Below are 26544 nucleotides of genomic sequence, written 5' to 3'. Positions count from 1 at the left end.
ATAGTGAGATACGACTTAGATTTAGAAAGAAAGCACTTTGTGGAACTTCAAAAGGCGTACCAACAATTAGAAGAAAAATGCGTCAATACGGTCCAAACCCGAAGTTGGACCTGCTCTTCTAAAATTAGAATTCAAAAGAAAATAAATGAATTAGATCATGTAGCAAGCGAATTAGGAAATGTACTACATCTTGCAGACGTTCGAACAAAAAGACCAAGAAACAAGCGTGGACTTTTTGATTTTGCAGGAGAAGTAAGCAAAACACTTTTCGGAATTTTAGACAATACAGACGCGACTTATTATAATCAAGAGTTAGATAAACTTTATAAGAATAAAAGAAATCAAAGAATCAAAGAAAAGGAAAGAAACCTTGTACAATATGTTAAAAAACAAACTAGCATAATCCTCAAAACATTTGCCGGTTACAAAGAACTTGAAAACGAATTTTCACATTCAATGGAATATGTGAACACACAGTTCAATCGTCTCAGAAATCTGAGTCACGCTAACGAACTTAATATCTGGATAGACGAACTGCTTTTAAACTTAAATAACGAAATGCAAAAACTAATTAATGAAATTAGAAAATCGGAAAATTTAATAGTAGACGGCAGACACGGAACTGTGCAACCATATATTCTATTTCCAAAGAAACTTTTCAATGTTCTCAGAAAACACACACATATCGATAATTTTCCTGTACTCTTAGAAGAAAGATATTATACTACTCTTATAGATATAAGCGATGTATATATATCGATATCCTTAACGGAAAAAAGATTGTTAGTACAATTGTTAGTTCCTTTGATAGAAGATAAGATATTAGAATTAACTAGAGTAATATCCCTCCCGAGACACGATTGGTTGAGACAATCTATTATAGATACTACGCAAAAATTTATTTTGTTAGATCCCTATAAAACTATTTTTATGCCTGTAAATGAATTAGAATTAACAAAAACAAAAGAGATAGGTGATTATCAGCTACTAAAAAGGACTTATCCGGATTATAAAACGGGAATAAAAGATAATTGTCTAAGCGAAATACTTACAAAACACGAATCGGAAAAATGTACAACAAAGTATATGCAAATTCAAAATACGTTGTGGATTCAGCTCCACATAAATCAAGTTTGGATCGGAATTGCACTAAAAGACCTAAAGAAGAAAATTTGCATATTCTCTGTTCAGATAAAATTCCTCGTAGCGCTCGAATCTATCAAAATTTCATACTCCATTTAGAACCAGACTGTACAGCAATTTCCGATACTGCAACCTTAAAACCTGAAAACCTAATCAAAGCTACAATTGAAATTCATCAAACTATTAAATTAACATCACAAGAATCACTTGACAAAATTTTTACAAAACATAATCTAACAGATATATCTATGGACTTAATAAAAGAAACACACATTGATCCAGAACGTTTGCAAACTTTTGGCAAAACTTTCAATGAACTAAATACTATCGCCGACCAACTATTAGAAAATTGTAGATCTATCACTTGGAAAGAAAAATTCATGTATTATCTTCAGCTAGCAGGATATATAGCCCTTGGGGCTTCGTCCTCTTTGTTTTTCTTTACAAAATCGAACTTTTCTCTAGTGTTATCAATCTTTTCAAACAATTGATCGGAAATTGTTATAATCATTGTAGTTTTGGAAATCGTGCACAACATGTAATAAGCTATATACTGCGAATAACGAACCTCGAACTACTAATTCTGCGAGTACCGAAGTAAATTCCGATGTACTACGGAGACTTGTTCGTCCATAACATAAAATTTGAGTGTACCTCAAATTTTTCTATAAGGGGGAAGGTGTGACCATTTTACGTGTAACGCCTCGCATAACTATATAATGGTTAATTAGAATTTTAAGAAATAGTTTTAAGTAATAAGTTCCCAGGCGGAGACTAGCAAGCCTCGCGAGATATCTCGATCCGAATCTGATCACGTATTGTAAACATTAAACAAAACCAAGCCGAGGAATTTGTCTTCCGATCGACTCTCACGAAGGGAGTATAATAAACAATGAGCTCTCACGCACGGATCACGTGTTCGCCATAGCTCTCGGCGCTTCAAAGAGACCGCCGTAAAATTCGAGAGGCAAAGACCGCCGTACGTTAATATAAACAAGATAAGAAAATCATGCGCCGACACCGAAATCTAAACAATCGATAACTACTGATCTAGAAATCGAACGCAGGCGGAGTCATTCGCCTCTGAGAGATCCGCGAATGAAAGATCGATAATTCGGCAGAGATCATGGAGGGGATAATTAAGGGACGAATTGAATGATAGAGATCAAAGAATCCCCACTCCCTGATCTCCGAACAAAAATCCCGGATCTTGGATCCGGAGCCCAGTTCTGAAGCAGTTCTAAATCAAAGTTTAAATCAAAAGTCACGTCAAACATTGCGAGCGCAAATACTTATAAATTGTAAAAAGTTGTACTTTGAGTAATACTTTGTGAGAAAAATAAAGACATTTTTAAGAATTGTTGATTACGATTCTTACAATGCTGCAGCAAAGAAGGGGATGCGCACAACAGCAGCGGGGACTTGTTTGAACAAGTTCCTACTCAGCGTTGCCGTGGAACTTGCGGACACGTGACGTCACGCAGTAGAGAGGTAGAGAGGTACGACTCGCGTCGTACTCTTCTCACCAGTCGTAAATCACCCCCTTTACCGCGTGACGTCACGCGTCCGCAAGTCCCACGGTAACGCTGTCCCTACTGCTGTTATGCGCATTCTATCTACCCGCTGCAGCATGCTGGAAACGTCTTACTTTTAAGCTGTGTCATCATTGATAATTGCAAGTCTCCTGTGAAGTTGTGAACACACATAATGAGTGTTGACGAATTTACGTCAAGTGAAAAAGATTTCGATTCGTGTGATAATTCGTCGCAATCCACCGTCAATCACGAAAGCATGCTATGCACGTGGTCTCATCTTCGCGATTTTTTTTAATTTAACACTCACGATAAAAAACCGGAAAATTGTCATTTCAGTGCATCTTGTGTAAACCCCCCCAAAAATATATATCGGCGTCAGTGTCTTCAAACTCGAATTTGAAAACGCACATCAAGGTAAGTTATTAATATAAAAATATATGTACATATTTTCAATATAATTGATTTTATTAAGATTGCTATCGAATCGCGAAAAGGATCGTCAGGGAGGAACAAACATTTGAATCTTTACTTTTTATGTATCTTTGTCTCGACATCTTATAAAGAAATATTTATTTTTTAACGTAATGCATAATTTAATTAATTAATAATAAAACTATCCAAATTCTTGAAATTAAACTATGGTATTCAATATTTAACTATCATGTAAATAATCTTGTTATACAGCATATACATCATAGTAACTTGGACGATTTTAACAAAGCTTTGAAAAATGGACTACAAGCAGGTAAAAGAAATTTGATACACAAACAATTTGATGAATCAAAGTTAAAGCAAAGAAGATTGGATAGTTTAAATAAAAATAATTTTTTAACTAAGCAAAAGTTTGACCAAGCCACTTTAAAACTCATTATAAATACTGCATCTGCATTCTCACTTGTCGAGCACGAAGCATTCATTGAATTTTGTAAAACAACAATTCAGCAAACGCCTATGACTCGCAAAACTCTCATGACGCATATCGATAAAACGTTCGAAAAAATGAAAATGGACCTGATCGAAGAGCTAAAGAAAAAAGATTGGGTGTGTGTAACAGCAGATTGCTGGACGGCAGTTAGAAGGTAGTCCGATCTATTTTTTATAGACAATTGTATTATAAATCGTCTGTTTTTATTGGCCACTTGATCGAATTATTATATTTTCATCGTAAGATCCTACTTGGGGATGACAGTACATTGGTTGGATCATGATAGTCTAGAGAGAAAGTCAAAAGGTCTTGCGTGCCGTCGACTTCAAGGAAGACATACGATGTTCTTGCAAGAGCAATTGAATTGATATTAATTGAATTTAATATTCAAGATAAGACAACATGTGTTGTAACGGATAATGCTAGAAATTTTGAAAAAGCTTCCAGGTAAGTAAATTTAGTGTCTCACGAGTTTAATTACGTAGGAATATACATTCACATTTAACGGAAATTTACAAAATAAATAAGAAATTTTGTAATTAAAAAAAATAATTAATATTATAGAATCATAATACACTATTACTATTTACAGAGTGTACAGTGAAATTGAAGAAGAAGATAAAATAGAAAACGAACCTGAAGAAGATCTAGAATCGGTTGAAATATCGGAATTTTTGGCTAATAGTGAAGAAAGCTATAGATTACCACCTCAACAGAGATGTGCTTCTCATACATTGAATTTAGTTAGTACCGTTGATACGGCTTGTGCTGAGAAAGATACTAATTATAAAGGAATTAGCAGAAGGACATTTGCAAAATGTCAAACTATTTTTAACAAACAAAATCAATCATCTGTCGTAGCAGATATGGGTAAAAAAAGTCTTAGAAAATATTTAAAAGTTCCAAACACTACAAGGTAAGAATTAGTGATTGACATAAGAAATAAGTATATCAATACTTCGGAAATAATTAATATGCATGGGAAATAATATATATTTTTATATGTATACATTAGGTTGGCCTATATTTTGTAAATATATTTATGTTTCCTTATTCCAATTATCCTTTAATAGATAAAAAAAGTACACAAGATAAACCTAATTGGTTACTATTGTAGCATGTCTACTAGCACATGCCTTGGAATTTAATATTGTTTTTTATGGGAACATTTTTGTTTTTTTCGTGTTTTTTTGGCCACTCTAATATATGCGTATATATGTATATATGTATATATATGTATATATATGTATATATATGTTACATGTTTATATTATATAAAGGTGACAATTATGTGTTCTATGTATAAACACAATAATATTTTTATTAAAGCTTTTTGGTTTGTTATTGTGCATGGTTTGGTTTTAACTTTTTACTTGCATGTAATTTAGATGGAATTCGTTTTACGATGCTATAATGGAGATAACAGATAATATTAAACAAGTGAATGATCTAGCTTCTCTTCCTTAAATATTCCCACTTTAACTCCTACTGAAATTGACTTTCTTAAAGAATATTGCACGGTAATGATTTTGCTTTCGTTTTTTTAAAATTAATACAAACTTAATATACTAATTTTATCTTACATTTTAGGTAATGAGACCTGTTGCTAAAGGTCTAGATATTTTACAAAGAAATAAGCATATATTTATTGCCTACGTTAATATCAATCGAAGAGCATTTACATCAAAAACTAAGTGAGGTGCTGTATGTAAAACCATTAGTAAATGCCCTCTTAAAAAGTATTCGCAAAAGGTTTGTTGTAACGATTATTTTATAAGTAGAAAAAGAATAGTATATAGATTAAGAATGTGTGCTTTATTGGATTTAGCTCGAAAAATAAGCGATAACATTTAATTAATTTTTAACTAATAAATAGTTTTCCGTTTTATGAAACTTTAATGAATATTTTTAAGGATGATTCAAAGTTTTGGCATCAAACTGAAGTTTTAAATAAAATATTTATAAAACTATACAAGAGATAAAATATATAATACAAGAGATACAAAATTTTCAATTCCTATACAAGAGATAAGAAATGTTTAAATACGTCAATAATTTTATTGTTATTCTTCTTGTTACACTATATAATATGAAAAAATATATCAATATTGTTTTAGATTTCACTATCTTTATGAGTCTAACTATCTGAGGATTGCTGCCTGTTTGATACCAGATTTTAAATTGCGCTGGATACAGGATGAAGACGAAAAAAAGGAGGTTACTACACTTTTAAAATCGAGTGTTCAGGAGTTTAACACCAACCATGAAGTTAATTCGAGTACATTCAAAGAACAAATCTTGTGCAAATTTGACAATTTTTTTTATTTAATAACAAGACGCTAGACCAGAACCGAAACGAAAATACGATTATAACTGATCACATTATTCAAACTTACTTGTCAACCGATATATTTGCGATGGAAAAAGATTTTCCTAAGGCACTCAAACGTGCTTTTATAAAATATAATACATCAATACCATCTTCAGCTCACGTTGAACGGCTATTTAGTGCAGGAGGACTCGTTTTTGATAATCTTCGAGGAAAAATGTCTGATAAAAATTTCGAAATGGCTTTATTACTTAAATTTAATAAGTTTTTGTAGCAAAATAAAATAAATATGTTTGTTTGTCGACAAAAAATATGTGTTTGTAAAACATATATTTATAAATGTATCTATATATCTATAAATAAACAAAACAGATGTATCTATATTTTTATAATAAAATATATAAAGAATATTTTTAAATAAAGTGTATATTTATTTTTTCCAATATTTATAAGATTAAAACACTGTAAATGTTTGTAATTATTTGTAAGATTAAAACACTAAAATATCATGAAAATAATTTAACTTTTAACTTTTTAATTTCTTTTTATTAACTTAACTTTTAATCAATTAATTTCATCATGGATTAACTTATATCTTAACTAAATTAAATTTTTACGGCCTTTAACTGCAACTTAACTTAGTTAAAAAAAAAATTTAACTTACCTAACCCTGAAAATTTCAAATAAAAGACGAAATAGGCAATTTTCATTTACTTTAATTGAATATAATCTGAATTTCTTTGTACTAAGTATTTCATCTAATCAAACTGCTTATTTTTATAAGCAGACAAATATTGTGTTGTCCTATTGTGTTGTACATTCAAAGTTACCTGTATTCAAGCAAATTATAATTTTGTTAAAACAACTAAATTGTTTTTTGGTATAACCTAATTATTAACCTAATTATATCTATTGAAACATGATATCTTCTTACATTAATCAATATTTCATTGACAGCCCGTGACCGGTGCATATAGTTGAATCAAATACTATTTTGTTACTTCAACAACTTTTTTTTCTCAGTGTATGTATTAAACTGTGACAATTACATGTAATGCTTCAAAAGAGCACATATACACGTATTTATAAAAAAATTCCTTTTTCTTATAATAATTATGTTATCAGCAAACAATAATATATTTTACTTATACATGCTAAAGAGAGCAAAGTAGTATAAAATGCTAATAAAAGTATATAAAAACTCTTAACTATTAGGAGCTCCGATTTGTTATTATCTATATTTCAAAACTAATAAATTACATAACTCGCATCAATTTTTACTTTGCCGGTAAAATCACTTTGTTGTCTACACATCAAGTGCGCTTCGTTTGTTTTCACAAAAAAACAACCCGTTTCGCGAACAACCGTTGATTCAAGCGATTTACAAAACAACAGGTAAGTAGTGCCGCTTCCTTTGCGCAAGAAATGCTCTTTGGTCGGTTAGGTTGTTTCCTATTTAATCCTGTTCTTTTACCGCACCACTTCAACCCCGTAGATAACTGAGTGAACATTAGCTGTCGGTCAACACAATGTCGAAATATTCCGTTCAAAAAACAAAAACTATTTTTTGACGGTTGCATAATTTACATGACAATATCGCCTTCCATCCCTATGGTATAAAGTATATGCAAATCAAACGTATATAGAAATACAATTACCATTTTCTTTTTGTCATCTCTCCGTTTTGTGCACCGCACGGGCGCACCTTTCGGTGCAGCGCGCTTTTGTCGCACCGCGCCAATAAAACAAGCTCGTCCTCGTCGTCGTCGTCATCGTCATCGTCGTCGTCGTCGTCGTCGCCGTTGTGGTCGTTGCGTCGTCGCGACCACGACACAGCACGTTCGAGAACGCGCAGTCGCGCGCCGGTTTTCGGGTGGGAGGTGTGATCAGCTGCGAACACACGAGGATTCCGAAATGTTCGCGCTGCACAGGTTTATATTGTAAGTATCAGAGAAAAAGAGTTTTGTCTTTCTTGATTCTCTCGATTCCTGCGTCTCGTTGAAAAATTTGAGGTGTGTCGCGACAAACAACGCGACCGATCAGCGTGCCGTCAACTGACAACGCGCGCGTGAATACACATACGTAAAAGCGGAACGACACGGACCGGGCAAACCCTTTGCGGGTGCACCGAAGAACGGTAGTTTCAAGGAAAGATGGATCGCGTCGTGTGTAACCTGACTCGCGGTCCCGCAATGCAGTGCTGAAAATAGGAACGCGCTCCGGTGACCAGCGATCGATACCTACATAGATAGTTTCTGACGTGTCGCGGCAAGGCCGAAGGCGAAGATGTTTTTCGTCTCTTACCGGTAGCCAGCTTTCCGGTGAGTCCCTCCGCTCCGGGTTCACTCATGACCTTGGTTATTCCGAATTGGAGGAATCCTCGCTCCGCGATGTTCTTTGTTCGCCGGTTTGAGATGAGGTTTCGCATTAATCATGGCGCTCTCTAGGGAAAAAGTAACTTTACTCTCACTTCCTTTCGGAATACGCGCTTGTTGGGGTTTCTGTACACGGGCACGAATAATCTCTCTCAGGAATCCTGAGTCGATTATCGGGAATTATCGGTTGACTATCGCTTGTCAGAATCTTCGAAGTTTTCGTAGAGTAAGTACATACGTATAAATGAATTTTGACTAATGCTCGTTTTTCAAATGACTTTAAATAGAAAGCAAATTGATCACTTTTGTCTGTGAATAAAACAAGTCTTATCTGTTACGACTGTCATTTTCCTCAACTTTCAAGTGACCTTATTATTTATTGTTATATCCGAATATAGTAACACATAGTACTGTCTCTTCGAGAACATGTGTTTAGTTCTGCAAGTTTTTGAAATTTTTTGTATAAAATCGCGTACAAAATAACGTCATCATTTCTCGAAACAATTGTCGCGATTTTGTCACAAAATATAAACCGATGAAAAATAACGGACTACAGATCCCAATAACTTAAAGGTGCGGTAAAAACGATGCCTGTCGCTCCGGAAACTGTCGTACCAGGGCCGTGTCATGTGATTTGCGCGCAATACCGCAAATAAAGCGAATGTCAAATTAGAAAGAAGGTCTTGCTCGTAAAACTCTGAAGGTCGACCACGAAAAAACATACATATGCAGAAATTGTTGCGAAATTCTGTGAACTCGCAAAAAGCTGACAAGTTTCAAAATAGTTTATTGATACTTTAGCGCGTGTTAAATAATAATAAAATTATAAGTATATAATAATGAAGAGAAATACAAACTCATTAAATTTAAATAAAAATGGCATGTAAACACGCAAATGTGTTTCTGCAATTTTATAGCGTAAATTTTGAGTAAAATAAAAAATAAAAGTAAAATACATAAAAAAAATACGTATGAAGAAAAATATTATTTGCAAGGACAATTACTTATTTTTTGTTTTGCTGAATTTGCTTCTTTGTCGCTATTATCGCGATTATAATTGCACGTGACACATATCATTAAAATTATCTACACGTGGTTCGAGAGACAATCGATAGTAAGAAAACGATAATATATCGCATTATTACATTGCATCTTGCCCGAAGTATAAGGTGAACGTTTGTTAGATGCACTTTAAGTTATTTATCGGTTTATACAACAACATTGTGCGCTTCGCTCCCGATCCGAATTTATGATATTGTGTTCTATGCGCGTCGCGAGATGTATCTAACCGATTATTTATACAAAGTTATCAAATGCCGCTTCTTAATGCAACAATTTTCTCAGCTGTTTACGTATGTACTATATCATTTTATAAGTGACATGATATAATGTGAATCAGATATCAGACATTAGATATCGTTCTGAAAGTTATTTCAAAACATTTCTAATTGAATATAAAAGTTTCTGATTAATTTAACGAGACTTACTGAAAGTTTTATCACATGCCCCAGAAATATATATTTTTTTTATTAATCTATTTCCGCAAATAAAAAAATTTCAAAGGTTAGATATTAAAAATTATAAAATATCTCTTATTTATTGATATTTATTTTCGACTATTCATTTGCGTAAATTGCTGACCTGTTTATGGTGCTTTTTAAAGAGATATATAACTCTCACACTTTTGATTCTCACACCGATAAAATTTTTAAAAATAATGATTACGTAGAAGCAATTCGAAACTTTAATAAACAAAGGTGTTATGGCTATTGAAGCAAACACAGATGTCGATGTGTGAATAGTTGAATCAATTTATTGAAACTTAGTGCAAAACGTTTTCGACCTTGTATTAGGTCTTTCTCAATGCATTTAAAATACTGTAGTAAAATACGTCGCACAGTGCTGTCAAGAATGTTCAAGTCGCACAAGCAGACCCGACCAACATTTTACAAATGGAATAAAGCGACTGTCGGTCAGACTGTCGGTCAGAAAGACCTAATACAAGGTCGAAAACGTTTTGCACTAAGTTTCAATAAATTGATTCAACTATTCACACATCGACATCTGTGTTTGCTTCAACATTTGTATATCGACGTTTGTATGTATATGTATATGTGTACGTATATATATATATATATATATGTACACACACACACACACACATAGAGAGAGAGAGAGAGAATAACTGTGCTTTAAGCCATCGCAAAAGCTTCGGGTTACGTTACATTTAAAATCGAGTTGTCTTATCTCACTTATGACTGACGTGTTATGTATTTATAGAATCCATTAAAATACTTAGAAAGAGATGGACATTTACAGTATCCGCATGTTTCTGAGTAAAGCTCAGTTAATGTGCATCGCAAAAATATGCATGTACGTACAACATAAGTCGACCATGTTTTGGAACGCGGTATATTTTAAATTATTTTGATGACAATGAGGAAATTGTTAACACTAGCTACTTTACGTGGAATGCTACGTGTACGCTAAGTGTACTATGTGAATCGCTTAACAGGTCGGAACTGGCTACTTGATTATAATCACAATGTGGGACAGCGTAAATGTTGGGTTTCGTCGCATCTCTCTTTCCGCAACACGTATATGTACAGTATGATTTAAAGTTTAACGCTTATTTAAAGTTTTTTCTCGAATATTGATAAAAATTAGAATTTAATGCGTCGTTAAAGAAACAAGCACATTAAAGCGCATTAGTAAACACTGTTGATTACGGATATGTAACTTTAAAATTTAAAGCAACATAGCTTGTTTCACAACACGGGAACTCGTCCGGCTGTAGTAAGCGCTTACATTGACGCTAAATGTGGCGTGAATGCTAACGTGATCTCGATATAAGAGATATCAGCGTGTATATTCGAAAGTTAAAATGAAACACATGCCGTCTAATGTTGACAGATTTCGTACGATCATTTCTTTAAACCTGGCTTTATGCCATGAGAAAATAATAATAGCATAACTTGCTTTGGTTCTCTCAAGCGATAAAAAAAACTGGCAAGCAATTTTATAGACATAATATGTTGTAGAAAAATTGTCGAAGAAATTGACGATGATTTCTCTCGTGTAAGAAGGTCGTTTCTTCTTGTTTCCGAGAACTTTTGCTCTTTCTGAGAATTTTTGTTCTCTTTGCAGAAAGAAAATATCGAGTTGGTATACACAACGTTACAGTTTTCTACTTGTAACTTCATTGATCGCGCGACGTATCTATCGTAACTTTATATACGATATACACTCAACCGTAAACAAAACTTCAGTTCTAATATTTGATGAGTTCTTATCTAATCGTCGTCGTGTTTGCCAGATCATATATATAGTACCGATTTTAGATTAGTATCGATTTTAGTATTGATTTTATGATTAGCAATGAAAAGCGAATGATTGTATAAGGAATATTAATCGAGAGGAGTAGTGTGTGTCAACACGCGATGGTTTCTTTCTCGAATATTTTTAATTCACTTAAGTTTTCAAGTCTCTCTCTCTCTCTCTCTCTCTCTCTCTCTCTTTCTCTCTCTCTCTCTCTCTCTCTNTCTCTCTCTCTCTCTCTCTCTTTCTCTCTCTCTCTCTCTCTCTCTCTCTCTCTCTCTCTCTTTCTCTTTCTAGTGAAGCGAGATTTTTTTCCAGAGAATTTTGAGTATTTGATAAACATAAGTGTGCTCGCTGTATTTACCAGACGTAATCTGAAACCTGTCTCTTGCCAAGGTTACTAGTGGGAATCACGAATGTATACAATGATACGTGATAAAAATGATTATTATCTGCCAAATTCTATTTGACTCAATAACGCTCGATATCATTTGAAATCATCTTTGAGTAAAGTCTTATTCATGTCGATTATTACTAATTAATTATCGTTTAAATTTGTGCGAAAACGAATAAAAATCAGATAATAATAGAATTTTGCATTTCCCACGAAACAGCTTTACACATATTGATTCTCACGCGTACGAAGTCATTAATTTTACTTATGTAAATGACTCAGAGATATAAATGACGTTATTATCTGTAATGATCGGTAAAGGCTCTAATAATGTACGGCAGAATTCGGTCGTAAAGTCGTAATTTTATCGACGCTGAAAAAAAACATTTCTCGTTCTGTCTCGTCACATTTTGATGCGATTTAATTTGATGCATTTTTTAATGAAAAATATTGTTCCGCGTAACACGTTTTAGATCGATCAGTTGCCGAAATTGCGGAGGACCATGGACGCGAACAACGATTCCACCTTCGCATATTGCCTCGAAAGATGTTCAACAGAGAGACATACACGAGGTTTCCGGAGATGTGATACCGATCAATATGGTAAAAGGTATTGGACATCTCAGAGATCCTCGACTTAACAAGGTATTATCTCTCTCTCTCTCAATCTCTCTCTCTTTCTCTTTATTCAAGATGCTTGAGTGAATATAATCTGAATGTACTTTTGCTATATTATAACAGGGCTTGGCGTTCACGTTAAAAGAAAGAATAGCGCTAGGTATACATGGATTGCAGCCTCCCAGATTTAAAACCCAAGAGGAGCAGTTAGCTCTGTGCAAAGCTTCGGTGATGAAATACACGGAGGATTTAAATCGATATTTGTATCTCGTAGAACTACAGGTAAACACAACATTCTTCTGTCTCAGTATACTTGCCGCGCATTTGTTCGTAAATTCCTCAGGATCATTTTTAGGAAAGAAACGAAAGGTTATTTTTCCGCCTGTTAAGCGAAAATATCGAGCAAATGATGCCAATTGTCTATACACCTACCGTCGGTTTGGCCTGCCAGAAATTTGGTGTGATATATCGCAGGCCTCGAGGACTTTTCATCACGATATACGATAAAGGCCATATTTACGAAATCTTGAATAATTGGTTAGTATTAATACATGAATAATTCTCAAAAAACGTAATCTCCGTGGACTGTAATCTCCGTATTGACATAAAAAACATAGATAAGTTTTTTATATTGCATAGTTACGTATTCGTATTACGAATGGTGACTTAAAATGGTATGAAAAAACATAATTTATTGTTATCCGTTAGTTTAATAATAATTATTTTTTATCAAAAATGAAAGTTGAAATTTACGCGTTCACAGAGAATCACTCACATGATAGACTGAATTAAAGTTTTAGTTTTTTTATCAGATTCTCTTTGCAACTTGTCTTTTACTAATTGTTTTTTAATTGTACAATTAAATATAATTATAAAAAGAGAATAGGATTGAACACATTCTGTAGAAAACTAATCGATAAACGTGCGTTTGATGTTTGTTTCGCTAAAAATAGATTTGCCTGCGTAATATAACACGCACACATCACATTCCGTCACAGTGCAAAGCGAGAAAGAAAGATTCATACATAAGTGTATTGTTCATACATATTTTCATTTCATACATATGTTGCACATTCATATAACATATGGCGTATTTTTGCACCATCTCCAATAGAATTTTTATTTATTAACATTTTTATTGCATTATCAGGCCGGAGCAAGCGGTGCGCGCCATTTGTGTAACAGACGGCGAGCGAATTTTAGGTCTAGGTGACCTCGGAGCGTGCGGTATGGGTATCCCCGTTGGAAAACTAGCGCTTTACACAGCGTTGGCTGGCATAAAACCGCACCAATGCCTACCAATCACGATTGATGTAGGCACCAATAACGAGCAACTGAGAAATGATCCTCATTATATCGGTCTGAACAAGCCGCGCAGTCAAGGTGCTGAGTATGACGAATTAATCGACGAGTTTATGGCTGCTTGCGTGAAAAAGTACGGACAAAACGTTCTTATTCAAGTAAGCTAACATACAGCCGTGTACATTTTTGAGACATTCGCAACATATCTTGCGTGAGTTTTTAATTTGTTTCTCAAGAAAATAATTTTTGACAATCGCGCGTTTTACGTTATATTTCAGTTCGAAGACTTCGGAAATCACAATGCATTCCGCTTCCTCGACAAATATAGAAACAAGTATTGCACGTTCAACGATGATATACAAGGCACGGCCGCAGTTGCAGTGGCCGGAATTCTGGCATCGAAAAGAATAACAAAGAAACGAATGTCCGATAACAAGTTTGTCTTCCTTGGTGCTGGAGAGGTGTGTTAAATTTCAATTAAAAATTACAGTATCGATAACTATATAAAACGTGTTAGAAATACAGTGTTTTCTTTTGCTCTCAATCGTAGGCGGCCATCGGAATCGCCGATCTTTGCGTTAAAGCAATGGAGGCTGACGGTTGTACCGAGCAGCAGGCGCGCGATAATATTTGGATGATGGATATCGATGGATTGCTCGTAAAAAATCGACCCGAGGGCAATTTAGAAGGCCACAAGATCTGGTACGCAAAGGATCACAAAGTGATGAAGACGCTTATCGAGGTGGTGAAGGAGATCAAACCTACCGTTTTGATAGGTAAGTGATTCTTTCTTTTCGAGACGAGAAAAACTATTGCATAGACGTGTCTGTGCAGGTGCTTCGGCAGCAGCAGGTGCATTCACTCCTGAGGTCCTGAAAGAGATGGGAAAGAACAACGAGAGACCGTTGATCTTCGCTCTGAGCAATCCGACCAGTAAAGCCGAATGTACGGCGCAGCAGGCGTATGATCACACCGATGTATGAATATACAATTTACTTGTTTTAAGTCGTATAAGAAAATAATAATATTGATTTCTACATGTTCTCGATACACTAAATTGGCTCGTTGGACAAAACTTGTGCTTGTATTTCAGGGTAGATGTATATTCTCTTCCGGTTCGCCATTCGGTGAAGTAAAATACGGCGGAAAGATGTACAAACCTGGGCAAGGTAATAACGCATACATTTTTCCGGGTATTGCTCTGGGCGTTATTGCGACCGGTGTTCATCATATCACCGAAGATCTCTTCTTGATTTCGGCGCAAGCTGTTGCCGATCACGTGAAAGACGAGGATCTCGCAAGGGGCAGTCTGTATCCTCCGTTGAGCACAATCCGCGAGTGCTCTATCGACATCGCGGTCAGGATCGCCAATTACGCTTATGCCAAAGGTTGAGTGTTTTTACGCGCGTTGCTTGCAAAATTAAAATACTGGTTTTACTTCGTATCGAGAATGTGTTATCTTTTAGGTGGTTTGGCAAGCGAATATCCGGAGCCAAAAGACAAGCGACAATTCATTATGAGCAAAATGTACAATGCCAACTATGACAGTCCACTGCCAAATGTGTACGAATGGCCGGGTGATTATGCCAAACCGCGCATCTTGCCGGAAAAGTAAGTACGATGAACCCAACGAGTGTGACATCGAGTCCAATTTCCTAATCACATCTATGTAGAGAATGCATTGCATTAGCAAAGTAATTAATTTTAATTTTTGTTACAAGCTGGAAAATCGGAAGTAGTTAGATGAATTGAATTTAGTCGAGTTAAATATAGTACTGCAGCAAATTCTATAGACAGCGTGAACAAGTAGGTTTTTTGGTCAAATCAGATTGCAGTGAAAAGAAAAGTGCTTCTTGACAATTTGACAAAAATCCTCCGTTCGATATGACAAACTTGGACTTTGCATGCTGCTTTCTTTATTTTAATTCTCTCGCATCTTCTTTTACGATTATAATGCTTTATAAAGTAACTAAATTATATTGAATTAGCTATTTTGTTTTGCAAATGTTTGAGAATGTTTTATTTGCAAAGAATAATATATTTGCTGATGCAAATAAATCGTAAAATTAATCTAGATTTTAGGCTTGTTTCCTCTAATAACGATCGCTTAGTTCACTCATTATTCCTTCACAGTGTATATCCCTTCTTGATTCGCTGTTTTCACGATGAAAGCTGGTGTGAAAACCGCTGAAGTTTTACTTCATCTTTTTCAGAGACACGGTAGAAATCCGCCACGATTTAAAACATCTGTAGCGGATTTCAAGGACCGGGAATATATTCGGAGGCTGTCATTATGTTTTTAAATGATAAAATAAAAACTGTCGATGTCTTTACAACTCATACTCAATATCATTTCATGACATAGCAAAACGGACTTGCAAAGTTTTAACGTAAGAGAGAGAGAGAGAGAGAGAGTGAGAGAGAAAGAGAGAGAGAGAGGGAGAGAGAAGGGGGAGAGAGAGGGGGAGAGAGAGAGAGAGAGAAAGAGAGAGAGAGAGAGAGAGTATCTGTGTGTGTGTGTGTGTGGTTATTCTGTCAGTGACTAACTCATACAGTGCTTTTATCGCTGTAATTTGCACGAAATATTAACACACATGACGGCATGACTCGATTGTTGACAACGTTATTGTTGCAATAAGTTAACACTAATAGTACTTTAATGTTCCCTCTCGTGTATGTACCAGTATTAAAAAAAGTAACGGTGTTGTTATAGGGACAATGATTTTGAAAGTAACAAAAACTTATACCATAATTGTATTTTGTAAATTATGTTATTTTAGACATTTCTCAATGTTAAAAATGCCGATACATATGTCACTGGTAAAGTATCAGCAACTTTCTTTATCAAAATATTTTGAATATAATATATTTTGAAAATATAATATATTTTGAATATAATATATTAAACTTATAAACTTTGATTACGAGATTTTACAATTTTAATATTCGAGTAATTGTGTAATATTAAAAAAATATGTGATATATGTTTAGGTCTTCGGTTTTCTTATCTCTGAATGACATAAAGTTATGAAATTCACAAGATATTCTAAAGTTTCCTCTCCTTCACTTCCCTTCCTGAGTTATCTTCGTCGAAAAAAATCGTCCAAACACGAACGCATTTTTGAACCTGCAAAGAAAAATTTTGAAGCATATTTTAATTTGGAAATTGTGTATAAGTATTTAGATACTTATTCGTATATATATTTTTAAAATTTTAAAAAGAAAAATATATACATTGAAACCGATCGCAAAAAAATTTATTTCTTTTTAACGTTGGATCGTGAATATTTTTTTAAAGAAAGTATATTTATTTAATTTCTATATTCTTTTTGTGACTTTCTCTATTACATATATTAAAAATGAGATAACGCGTAAACAAGAAATTAAAATTGCGAATATGATTTTTATGTCTTAGCTGTTTTATAATATATTTTTGAATAATTTACAAAACCTGCTACTATATGTATATATGTGTATATTAAAATATATATTTAAAAATATGTCAATAATATCCCAAAACAATGTTTGTTCCTAAAGGCTCGCGCTTTTTGTAAGTTTAATATAAAGTTCCTCAATGACAAAAAATATAAGTTATTTTTTTCGAAATAAAAAGGAACAATATACTTATTTGTGTTATATTAATATATAGATATTAATATATAGATACTAGATATATTAATACTATGTTTTAGATGTATTTTATCTTTCTGCATGTTGTGTATTATGCAATAATGAGATCTTACGAATGTCATATACATGCTTCTGTAATCGTAACTTGTTTGATAAGCAAAGCAATCTGTATCCCTGATACAAAAACATTCACAAAATTATGTGATGAAATCTTGCACTAAAATGGTGATTTGCACTTATACAGATATATTTTAGGAAATAGATGTAAAAACATTTATCTTTTATAAAATATTTGTAGTTGTTTGCAAAATTACTTTCCAAATACTATTTCGGCAAAAGAATAACAATATGGCGAATCATCTTAGCAGTATATTTGCAAAATTAATTTCAAAAAGAAATTGTCCAATAAGTGAGAAAAAATTTTCAGCTATATGATGTTTAAAATTTGTAGAAATATAATTGCATATGAAGAAATGAACTTAATTCATGTATGTACTTAAGGAAATGCATAACGACTTTTTTGCAATTTTTGACAAATATTATTTACAAAATTTTATTTCGACAAAACTGTTGAGTTATGGCAAATCATCTCAGTGCAATCATTGCAGGATCGTCGTTATTCATGATGCCATTTTTGTGCAATATTTTCGCAATTTGCCTATTAGGGATAGTTTTGGCACGTGTGCAACGTAGACATTTTTGAAGCAACGTTACTTGCGATAAAGTGTTGAACGAAAAGAAAATGGTTACTTATACATTTTGATGTCAAGTTTGCTCAAGCGATATTTCAATTACATCTTTTCTCTGTATAATATATAGTACAAAATAATTTGTTAAGCAGATTAAATAGAAAATTGTCTACAATCGTTCCAATTCTTTTATACATAAGTATCTATAAAAGTGTTGTTGTTTACATTAAAACAACCTGTCGCTTGGTAAACTTGCTAAACGAAATTGCTCTTGCGTAACTAACTGTGTTCTTCTCCCAACAGATTATGACGTGTTGGAGAGTCTAAATGTGAGACGACTACTTTGACATATACATAACTTTATAGTTCTCTTAGTTCTTAGTTTTTTGAGTGGACATGTAGATGTTAATATTATTATATGAGTATGTGATCAATATATATTACTCATATGTGTTTATTAGTATTTATAAAAGCTTTATCACGTTTAAATGTGCTCGCGCGCGTGTACTTATATTTGTTTATTATAATAATTTATTTTTTATAACAATATGTTCCATACAAAAAAAAATATGTAGAACTAACAAAAACTTGCACTTTCGATTTTCGACGTTTACGCTTATCGCCTTTCATGTTTCCCTTGTTCTACAATGCCGTTGTCCATTCTTTGCTATCGCCGAAATTTTACACAAAATCTGTTTTGAGATCAAGTGTATAGACAAGCTGGGATACATAAAAATAGTGAAACGCTGAAATTTATTCTAAAATGCAAGTTTCTGTCCCACCTTGTTTATATTTCATCAGTGATTTATTTCGACATGAATATTCCGATATATTTTAAAGAGTATTTATTTTTTTTAAAGATTCATTTAATATTAATTACAGTGTTGTATCCCCACTAGAAAATAAACAGTGAATATAGACGTGTTAAGTATACATAGTACAGTAGTTCCTTGCTAATGTTCCCATCTTCGGTTCCGCGACAGGAGCGATATCGAAGGAGGTATTGTTTCGAGAATTGCCGGCTGTTATCTCTGATTGGCTCGACTGCGGAGTCATCCTCACCAATTTCTGGAAGTGCTTCACGAAGCTTCGGCTATTGTTCTAGGAACAATATTGAGAGAAAAATTGCGAACATTAGCGAGGAACTACTGTATTCTATAACTACTGCCCAATATTTTTTAAATAGAGTTTAGAACTTTCTGAAACAAAAAGTTTAATACGCGGTGAGACTATAATAATAAATTATAAAAAATTAAAGATTACTAATCATAATGCACATTAGGCGTTCAAATATGGCAAAAAGCAGCAAATGGTGAAGATGATTATTATATAATATTATATTTATAATATATAAATGTACATGTTATAACTAATATTATTTTATTATAAATACATAGTCAATATTGTTAGTTTATAATAAATATATTACAATAAATTAAATAATTTATTTACAGGTTTTAATTGTTTATATACATGTTTGCGATTGCAATAAACAAATGTGTCACGTGATATATCTACAAACTATTCTTCAAAAATAATCTACTTACTTGTTTTATTAATTTAAATGTCATTCCAGTTATATCACCTTTATTTACTGCTTTTTGCCAACTGAGCGCTCAATATATTGGCAACGTGATTAAAAATCTTTAATAGCTTATAATAACTAACTTAACAATTATTATAGTCTCACTGTATTTGTATTATATTAGAGATCTCAGAAAGTTTTAAAGAGTAAAAACTCTATCTTGAAAATATTGAAGGTAGTTGTAGGCTATACATGTATTTAATATATACGTGTGTTAATTTTAAGATTATTACATCGAAATAGTGTCATCCTTACTTATTTTTTATGAACGATAATTTTCTCTTCAAGTAAACTACGAAAACGTGTCAAAAGAATTGTTATCAATATTGTAACACCAATATCTTTTATACTCCAACATGAGCATTCTTAAATTGTAAAAAAACATCAACGTATGAAATAATAATAAAACATGTCAAGAACAGAACTTTACATCATCTGAAGTAACCATTAATACCGGTAATGTTAACTAAATTTTACTAATTACTTCTACGCAATAAGGAAGTTTCTAAATCATTCTGTACACTTTTCTGTACAAAAAAATATCACGCTAAAAATATTGGAAGATTAATTTTATCAAGTTGCAGGTATTTTTACATGAAATAATAAAAGTGCACACATATACTGTTATAAAGCTATAAATAAATTATTACTGTTATGAGACTATAAATAAATGTTAAAAATCTTGGCTGTTAGTTTGCATGTCTTTCATTTATTTCCTGTTTTCCTATTGCACTAAACATGTAAGAAAAAAGTATAAACCACCATAAACGGATATATTTTTTTAATAAACAAATTTTTAAATAAAATTTATATATACACAATAGTAGAAAAATTAGTTCATTGCTTTACATATTTTCAAATCTATAGGTTATCATCTAATAAAATAATATTGATTTTGTGTTTTAATGATTGTGATCTATTTATCACTGCCAGGAGTTTTTAGTGTCTATCTCACAAAAAAAAGATTCTATTCTAGAGAGTATATTTTACACTTGTCTGTCTCTCTCTCTCTCTCTCTTTCTCTGTTTTTTATCTTAAAGTTTTTAATTGTTTTATATATCAATTTTTTTGTTTGTATCTATTAAATTATCAAATTTATTTAGGCACTATCATCCGAGAGGTTTGGATCAAAGTCTGGATCATCTTCATCATCATCATCATCCAAATCCAAATCGTCCAGATTTTGGAACAAACTCTCATCTACTTTTACAGCATCACCTGTGTAGTAAACAATATTAAGATATTTAATCAGATTTAGGGAATTCAAATAACAGTTTTCCTTACAAAAATTTATTACTAATAAGATCAAAATAAGGATTGAACTTGCACAAAAAATAAAACAAATCTATTACCATCGTCCAAGAATTTGAGGTCTGACTGATCCAATGTTTTATCAGTCATAAATAATTCCTTTCCTGTTAATTTTTTTCCTTCACGCTCAGCTAATTCTTTTCGTTTTGTGTGGCCCATTTCTTCATCAAACTTTTCCTTCCAGCTTAAGAAAGATTCCACAGTTACACGAGTTCCTTCAAACCTTTTCTATACACAACATATAATAAATATTATACTAATTACACAAAACTATTACTTTTCTGACAATGTTTTAAATGTCTAACCATTTCTGCTTCCTCTTCTTCCTTCAACTTCTGTGCTGCAGTCTCTTCTCTCCTTACTTTCACTTTATCCCATTGTACATTAAGCCATTCTTGAGCTGCACTAACTAATGTAAAAACCATCACCATACCCAGATTTTCATTCATCTGTTCCACCAGATGTTCCTTTAACATTTCATCGTCTCCATTGTCTAAATTTTCTTGTTCCGTAATTGATACAAGCAGCGGCTCTTCTGGATATCTTGGAGTGTAAGTAAACTCCAATCGACAACTAAGTCCGTTGTCAGTTTCAGGTTCGTATTCTTCGGTTTTAATTGAAATCGCAAACGTATAAAACGGTTCTGTTGCTAGAACTGCAAGATGTGTCATTGAAGTATTATAATAAGCAGTAACATTTTCGTAAAGTGTCTAAATTATCAAATATCGTTACATAGCTAAAAACTATCCTGATAAAACAACATTTACAAACTTATGTGACGAAATCTTGCACTAAAATTGTAATTTGCAATTATACAGATATACTTTAGGAAATAGATATAAAAACATTGATATTTTATAAAAAATAGAGTAAAAGTACCAGTTACTGTGTAGGTTCCGATTATTATGCCCTTTCTTTTATTTTTACAAATAACAAGATAAAGCACTATTAACATGAACATTTATTTTTTTAGTACAATTAAATTACATTTATGTTCCTGAATTATAAATATTTTATATTTACACTCTAAAATATTGAAAAAAATTACATTTTATAATACACGATTTTCTCATAATTGTTGTTGAAAAGTTTAAGAAACTCCGAAAAAAAAGGTAAAAATAAGAAAGTACCATATTTTAAAACATAAAATGTGTGTAAATATTTGTTAGTAAAAATCTCGTAGATTATAGAAATGCTACCATTTAAGTAATTTCATAAATGTTTTTATCTTAAATTACATGAATTCAATAAAATCAAAACAAATTTTTAAGCTTGTTTGTATCCTACCGTGTCAAGTATTTGAACAATATTTTCGTTGATGCGTCATTTAATGTGTTTTCTATTGATAACTGCCTACTTAACCTAAACCTAAGCCTAAACCTAAACTGGTTAACATAGTTGACATTAATTGCAATACAGCATGTGAACGAAACTTCGATTTCTTTCTAGCTTTTTATTAAATGCAATACTATTGATAAGTGTTAAATCGAATATAAATTTTTTTTCGAATATAAATTAATTTTTTATAAAAATAATTGTAATCAATATAAGCAAGTTGCGATTAGAAAGTAAAACTAAGCGTTTATCTTGATGAATAAAGCGGAGATGATAAATTAGAGCACAGTATTTTGTCTAATCTCACAGTATTTAGATGAAAGTATTTAGTACATTTTATTAGTATCTGGGGCACCGTATTCGAAAACTAAGCACAGTAATTCGCACACAGTAATTACGTCTTCAGCACACCCCACATAGTATCGTTAGTAGCACAAACGTTTCTGCAACGGGGTTTCCAAAACTTAATTGGTTCACTGGACTTTTTTCATATTTTCGATGATATTTAATATTTTATAAGCATTATATGTACAAAAAAATTGTATCAGTAGGAAACATAATAAACTATAACATACATGTTTTAAAAAGTGGGGAAAATAAAGGATATTAATTTAATTTAATAGAAAACGCGAGGATTAACCTTAATGGGCACAGTAATTTGTACTTTTACCATATTTGTAGTTGTTTGCAAAATTACTTTCCAAATACTAGTTCGACAAAAGAATAACGATATGGCGAATCATCTTAGCAGTATATTTGCAATATAGTTGCAAAATTAATTTAAAAAAAAGTGTTCAATAATTGAGAAAAAATTTCAGTTATGTGATGTTTAAAATATATAGAGAAATATAATTGCATATGAAGAAATGAACTTAATTCATGTATGTACTTAAGGAAATGCAGAACGACTTTCTCGCAATTTTTGACAAATATCATTTACAAAATTTTATTTCGACAAAACTGTTGCGTTATGGCGAATCATCTTAGTGCAATCATTGCATTGTCGTTATTCGTGATGCCATTTTTGTACAATACTTTCACAATTTGCCTATTAGGGTATATCTGTAGTCGCAAGAAAAAACGACACATGTCACAATTTCAAAAAATTCAAGTTTTTGCGACAGTTGAGTTGCGAAGTATAAGATTCACATATTTATGAAGGAAAAATGCAAAGAAACACATTTTAAACGATGAAAAAACTTATGCAAAACAACTTAAGTCCAATACTTGATTTGCATGTATCAGGCAAATCAACGTAAGTCCGAAAAATTGGCACAAACCAATGATTTTTTTGTATATATTTTTCTTGTAAATATTAGTCAAATTAAAGATAGTCAACATAGATATCATTAAAAAAACTAAACTGACTTCGTCAAATAGAGGAATTTGTATTTAAAACTTTAAACATTAATATCTCGAAAATGATGATGGGCGCTTTCCAGCTACGTACACAAGCGACGCTGTGTAACACAATACAATGTCCAGTATGAGTGAGACACACTGATATGCTCTTTCTCACACTAATGGACACAGGCTGCGTTCGTTTTTTACTGACAGTACTGAAAATCTATAGATTTATGTCACGTATACTATAGATTTTTCAGCACTGTCAGTAATACCAAAAGGAGATAGTGTCGCCTGTGTAACGTAGCTGGAAAGCACCCAATATATGACATACGGTATTTTTTCTTGCGACCACAGATATGTGCGTAGGTTAGGTTATGTGCTAGAGAATTCGGCAAGTACTTACTTTCCAATTCTCCACAATAGATTGACTCTAAAGCTTCGATTTCATTATGTTGTTCTTCTTTGTAGTCCATGGCTAATAAAATATAATCTAACACTATATATATGTGTATGTATATATATATATATATTACTTAAAACATTAAATGTAACTAATGGTATAGTGCGCAACTAGACATACAGCAATATCGTAACTTGTGCGGCATGAGACATAGGTTTGGTTTGGTGTCCTTATGCCTGTTCTACAATACAATCGTAAGCTGTTAGTCGTAAGAAATCGACCAATCACAAACAAATTACAGAAGAATAATTGATTGTGATTAGTCAAGTTCTTACGACTTACAGCTTACGACTGTATTGTAAAACAGGTCTTAAGGGCCTTCTACAATAAGATATTAGTAATAAATCAGAAGTCAGAAGCAAGAAATTGACTAATCACAATCGATTATTCTTCTGTGATTTGACTCTGATTGGTCAATTTCTTGCTTCTGACTTCTGACTTATTACTAATATCTCATTGTAGAAGGCCCTTTATTGCTAGTCTACAATGAGCGCTTTCCAGCTACGTACACAACGCGTCACTGAGGCCCGAATTCATAGTCGTCTCTCAGATCTCAGATCTCATCTCATCTCTTTCCCTCTCTTTTTCTCTCTCTCTTTCTCTCTCTCTTGAGATCTGAGATCTGAGATCTGAGAGACGACTATGAATTCGGGCCTGAATCGCGGAATAGGCGCGGGGATCGGAGGGCAAGCGGGGCGGTTGCTCGTAGCGCCAACAAGCGCCGTGCGAACTAACTAGTAGCAATCGGTTGTCCACAACATATATATAATACCAGAGAAAAACCTGAGAGCGGCCATGCCATTGTAGTTTCTTACAACGGCTTCAACCGCTGGTTTTAGCCGTATTTCCACAAAAGTGGAACTCAAAGGCCTTTCTTCATGAAACTGAAGTAGCAGGTCTCGTGGAACTGATCAATCACGTTGGTCGATTGGCTGATTTGACTCTGCAATTGGTCAATTCCACGAGATCTGATACTTGCGTTTAATGTAGAACGGCCTTTGAGTTCTACTTTTGTGGAAATACGGCTAAAACCAGCGGCTGAAACCGTCGTAAAAAATTACAATAGGATGGCCGCTCTCAGATTTCTCTCTGGTATTATATATATGCTTGGCAACGTCGCTAGGGCTACTTTATCTGTCTCTTTCTTTCTAGTCATGGCCATAGACGTATAATATATAGACTGCGCGTTTGGCTGAAAAGATGTCTTCAACGTTGAGAGAGACAACATACTTTGAATAGTAACTCTTTCTCTGTCTATCATTTTCTCCACTACTTTGCTAGACAAAGATGAGACTATTCATTACCAGCTGTCTCTCTCTCAACGTTGAAGACATTTTCTTAACATGGCAAAGGTAGGGAACGCGCAGTCTATATATTATACGTCTATGGTCATGCCGGGCATCCAGACTATGCACACGTATACGATGGATATATTGTGTTTTTGATAAATAAAATAAGATCGGAAGAATAAAAAAATTAAAATTATATACTGTACATAATCAATATTCAAAGTTTTGTTTCAACTGCATATCAAGTTTTCAGAAACACAAAAAATGTAATCAACAAAACGTATAAACATTTGTTTTGTATTTATATATTTATTTTTTTAGTCGTAATTAGTATGTATAAAATTTTAATTGAAATAACATAATTATCATAAAAAATTATAAGTATGTATAAAATGTATAAGTATGTATAAGTATGTATATAATTGTATAAGTATGTATATAATTGTATAAGTATGTATAAAATGTATAAAATTATAAGTATGTATAAAATTTTAATTGAAATAACATAATTATCATAAAAAATTATAAGTCAATCAATGAAAATAATGCTAATCCTATTCGTAACTTAACCTCTACTAATCATCACAGTTGTTCCATTTTTAATCACTCGATTTTTGTTTTTTTAAAAAACTTAATACCTTAGCTATAACTTTTTTATCTTTCGTAATTCTGACTGTATTTCCTACTTTTTCTGAAAATAAGTGTATTATTCCCTTATCTCCTTCTTTTTCAAAAGTTTCTAAAATGCAACTGTAATGAATTCCATGCCCAGCTAATCTCTTTAACATAGTATAAGAAATAATATCACGTAGTTCATTTACATACTGTAAATTTTTATTGACTTTTTGATTAAGCACAATACCGTCATAACACTCTTCAAATGTTTTATATAATTGCAGTAAAATATTTAAAATTTGAAATTTTTCTACAAGTTCATTTAAAATGATAACGTCGTACAT

The 26544-nt window shown here is 32.6% G+C and overlaps 2 protein-coding genes and 1 long non-coding RNA gene across 9 annotated transcripts; 2 read left to right on the top strand and 1 right to left on the bottom strand.

The window, feature by feature from the left end:
* Positions 1–2783: 2783 nt before the first annotated feature.
* Positions 2784–4510, top strand: LOC109858249. The gene is made up of 4 exons (XR_002250598.1): positions 2784–3092; positions 3363–3757; positions 3848–4050; positions 4196–4510. It is a non-coding gene; the product is annotated as an uncharacterized LOC109858249 (long non-coding RNA).
* A 3236-nt stretch (positions 4511–7746) lies between these two features.
* LOC109858246 (NADP-dependent malic enzyme-like) lies at positions 7747–19655 on the top strand. 7 transcript variants are annotated; one of them, XR_002250595.1, is made up of 12 exons: positions 7747–7872; positions 12493–12664; positions 12761–12919; positions 12993–13174; positions 13788–14097; positions 14218–14400; positions 14490–14715; positions 14774–14916; positions 15033–15327; positions 15406–15550; positions 16153–16329; positions 18562–19655. XR_002250595.1 is itself a non-coding variant. In XM_020435318.1 (11 exons), exons 1-11 carry the CDS (start codon positions 7847–7849, stop codon positions 18566–18568), a joined length of 1848 nt encoding a protein of 615 aa, XP_020290907.1. In that variant the 5' UTR covers positions 7747–7846; the 3' UTR covers positions 18569–19655. The 7 variants fall into 7 exon arrangements, 4 of the variants coding, with proteins under 4 accessions (XP_020290907.1, XP_020290906.1, XP_020290908.1 ...); XR_002250597.1 differs by lacking the exon at positions 16153–16329 and adding an exon at positions 15661–15745; XR_002250596.1 differs by lacking the exon at positions 18562–19655 and adding an exon at positions 15661–15745 and having other exon boundaries at positions 16153–16403.
* Positions 19656–20397: 742 nt separating this feature from the next.
* On the bottom strand, positions 20398–24474 carry LOC109858247 (RWD domain-containing protein 1). The gene is made up of 5 exons (XM_020435322.1): positions 24417–24474; positions 24240–24311; positions 21460–21809; positions 21196–21382; positions 20398–21061 (listed from the first exon to the last, which is right to left on the bottom strand). Exons 1-5 carry the CDS (start codon positions 24439–24441, stop codon positions 20943–20945), a joined length of 753 nt encoding a protein of 250 aa, XP_020290911.1. The 5' UTR covers positions 24442–24474; the 3' UTR covers positions 20398–20942.
* Positions 24475–26544: the final 2070 nt, after the last annotated feature.

This window comes from Pseudomyrmex gracilis, unplaced genomic scaffold (genome assembly GCF_002006095.1).
Source record: "Pseudomyrmex gracilis isolate BER0280 unplaced genomic scaffold, ASM200609v1 scaffold_195, whole genome shotgun sequence".
In the NCBI taxonomy this organism is placed as follows: Eukaryota; Metazoa; Arthropoda; class Insecta; order Hymenoptera; family Formicidae; genus Pseudomyrmex; species Pseudomyrmex gracilis.
Note: the sequence above shows the minus strand (reverse complement) of the source record. Positions and strands in the feature narration are given on the sequence as shown.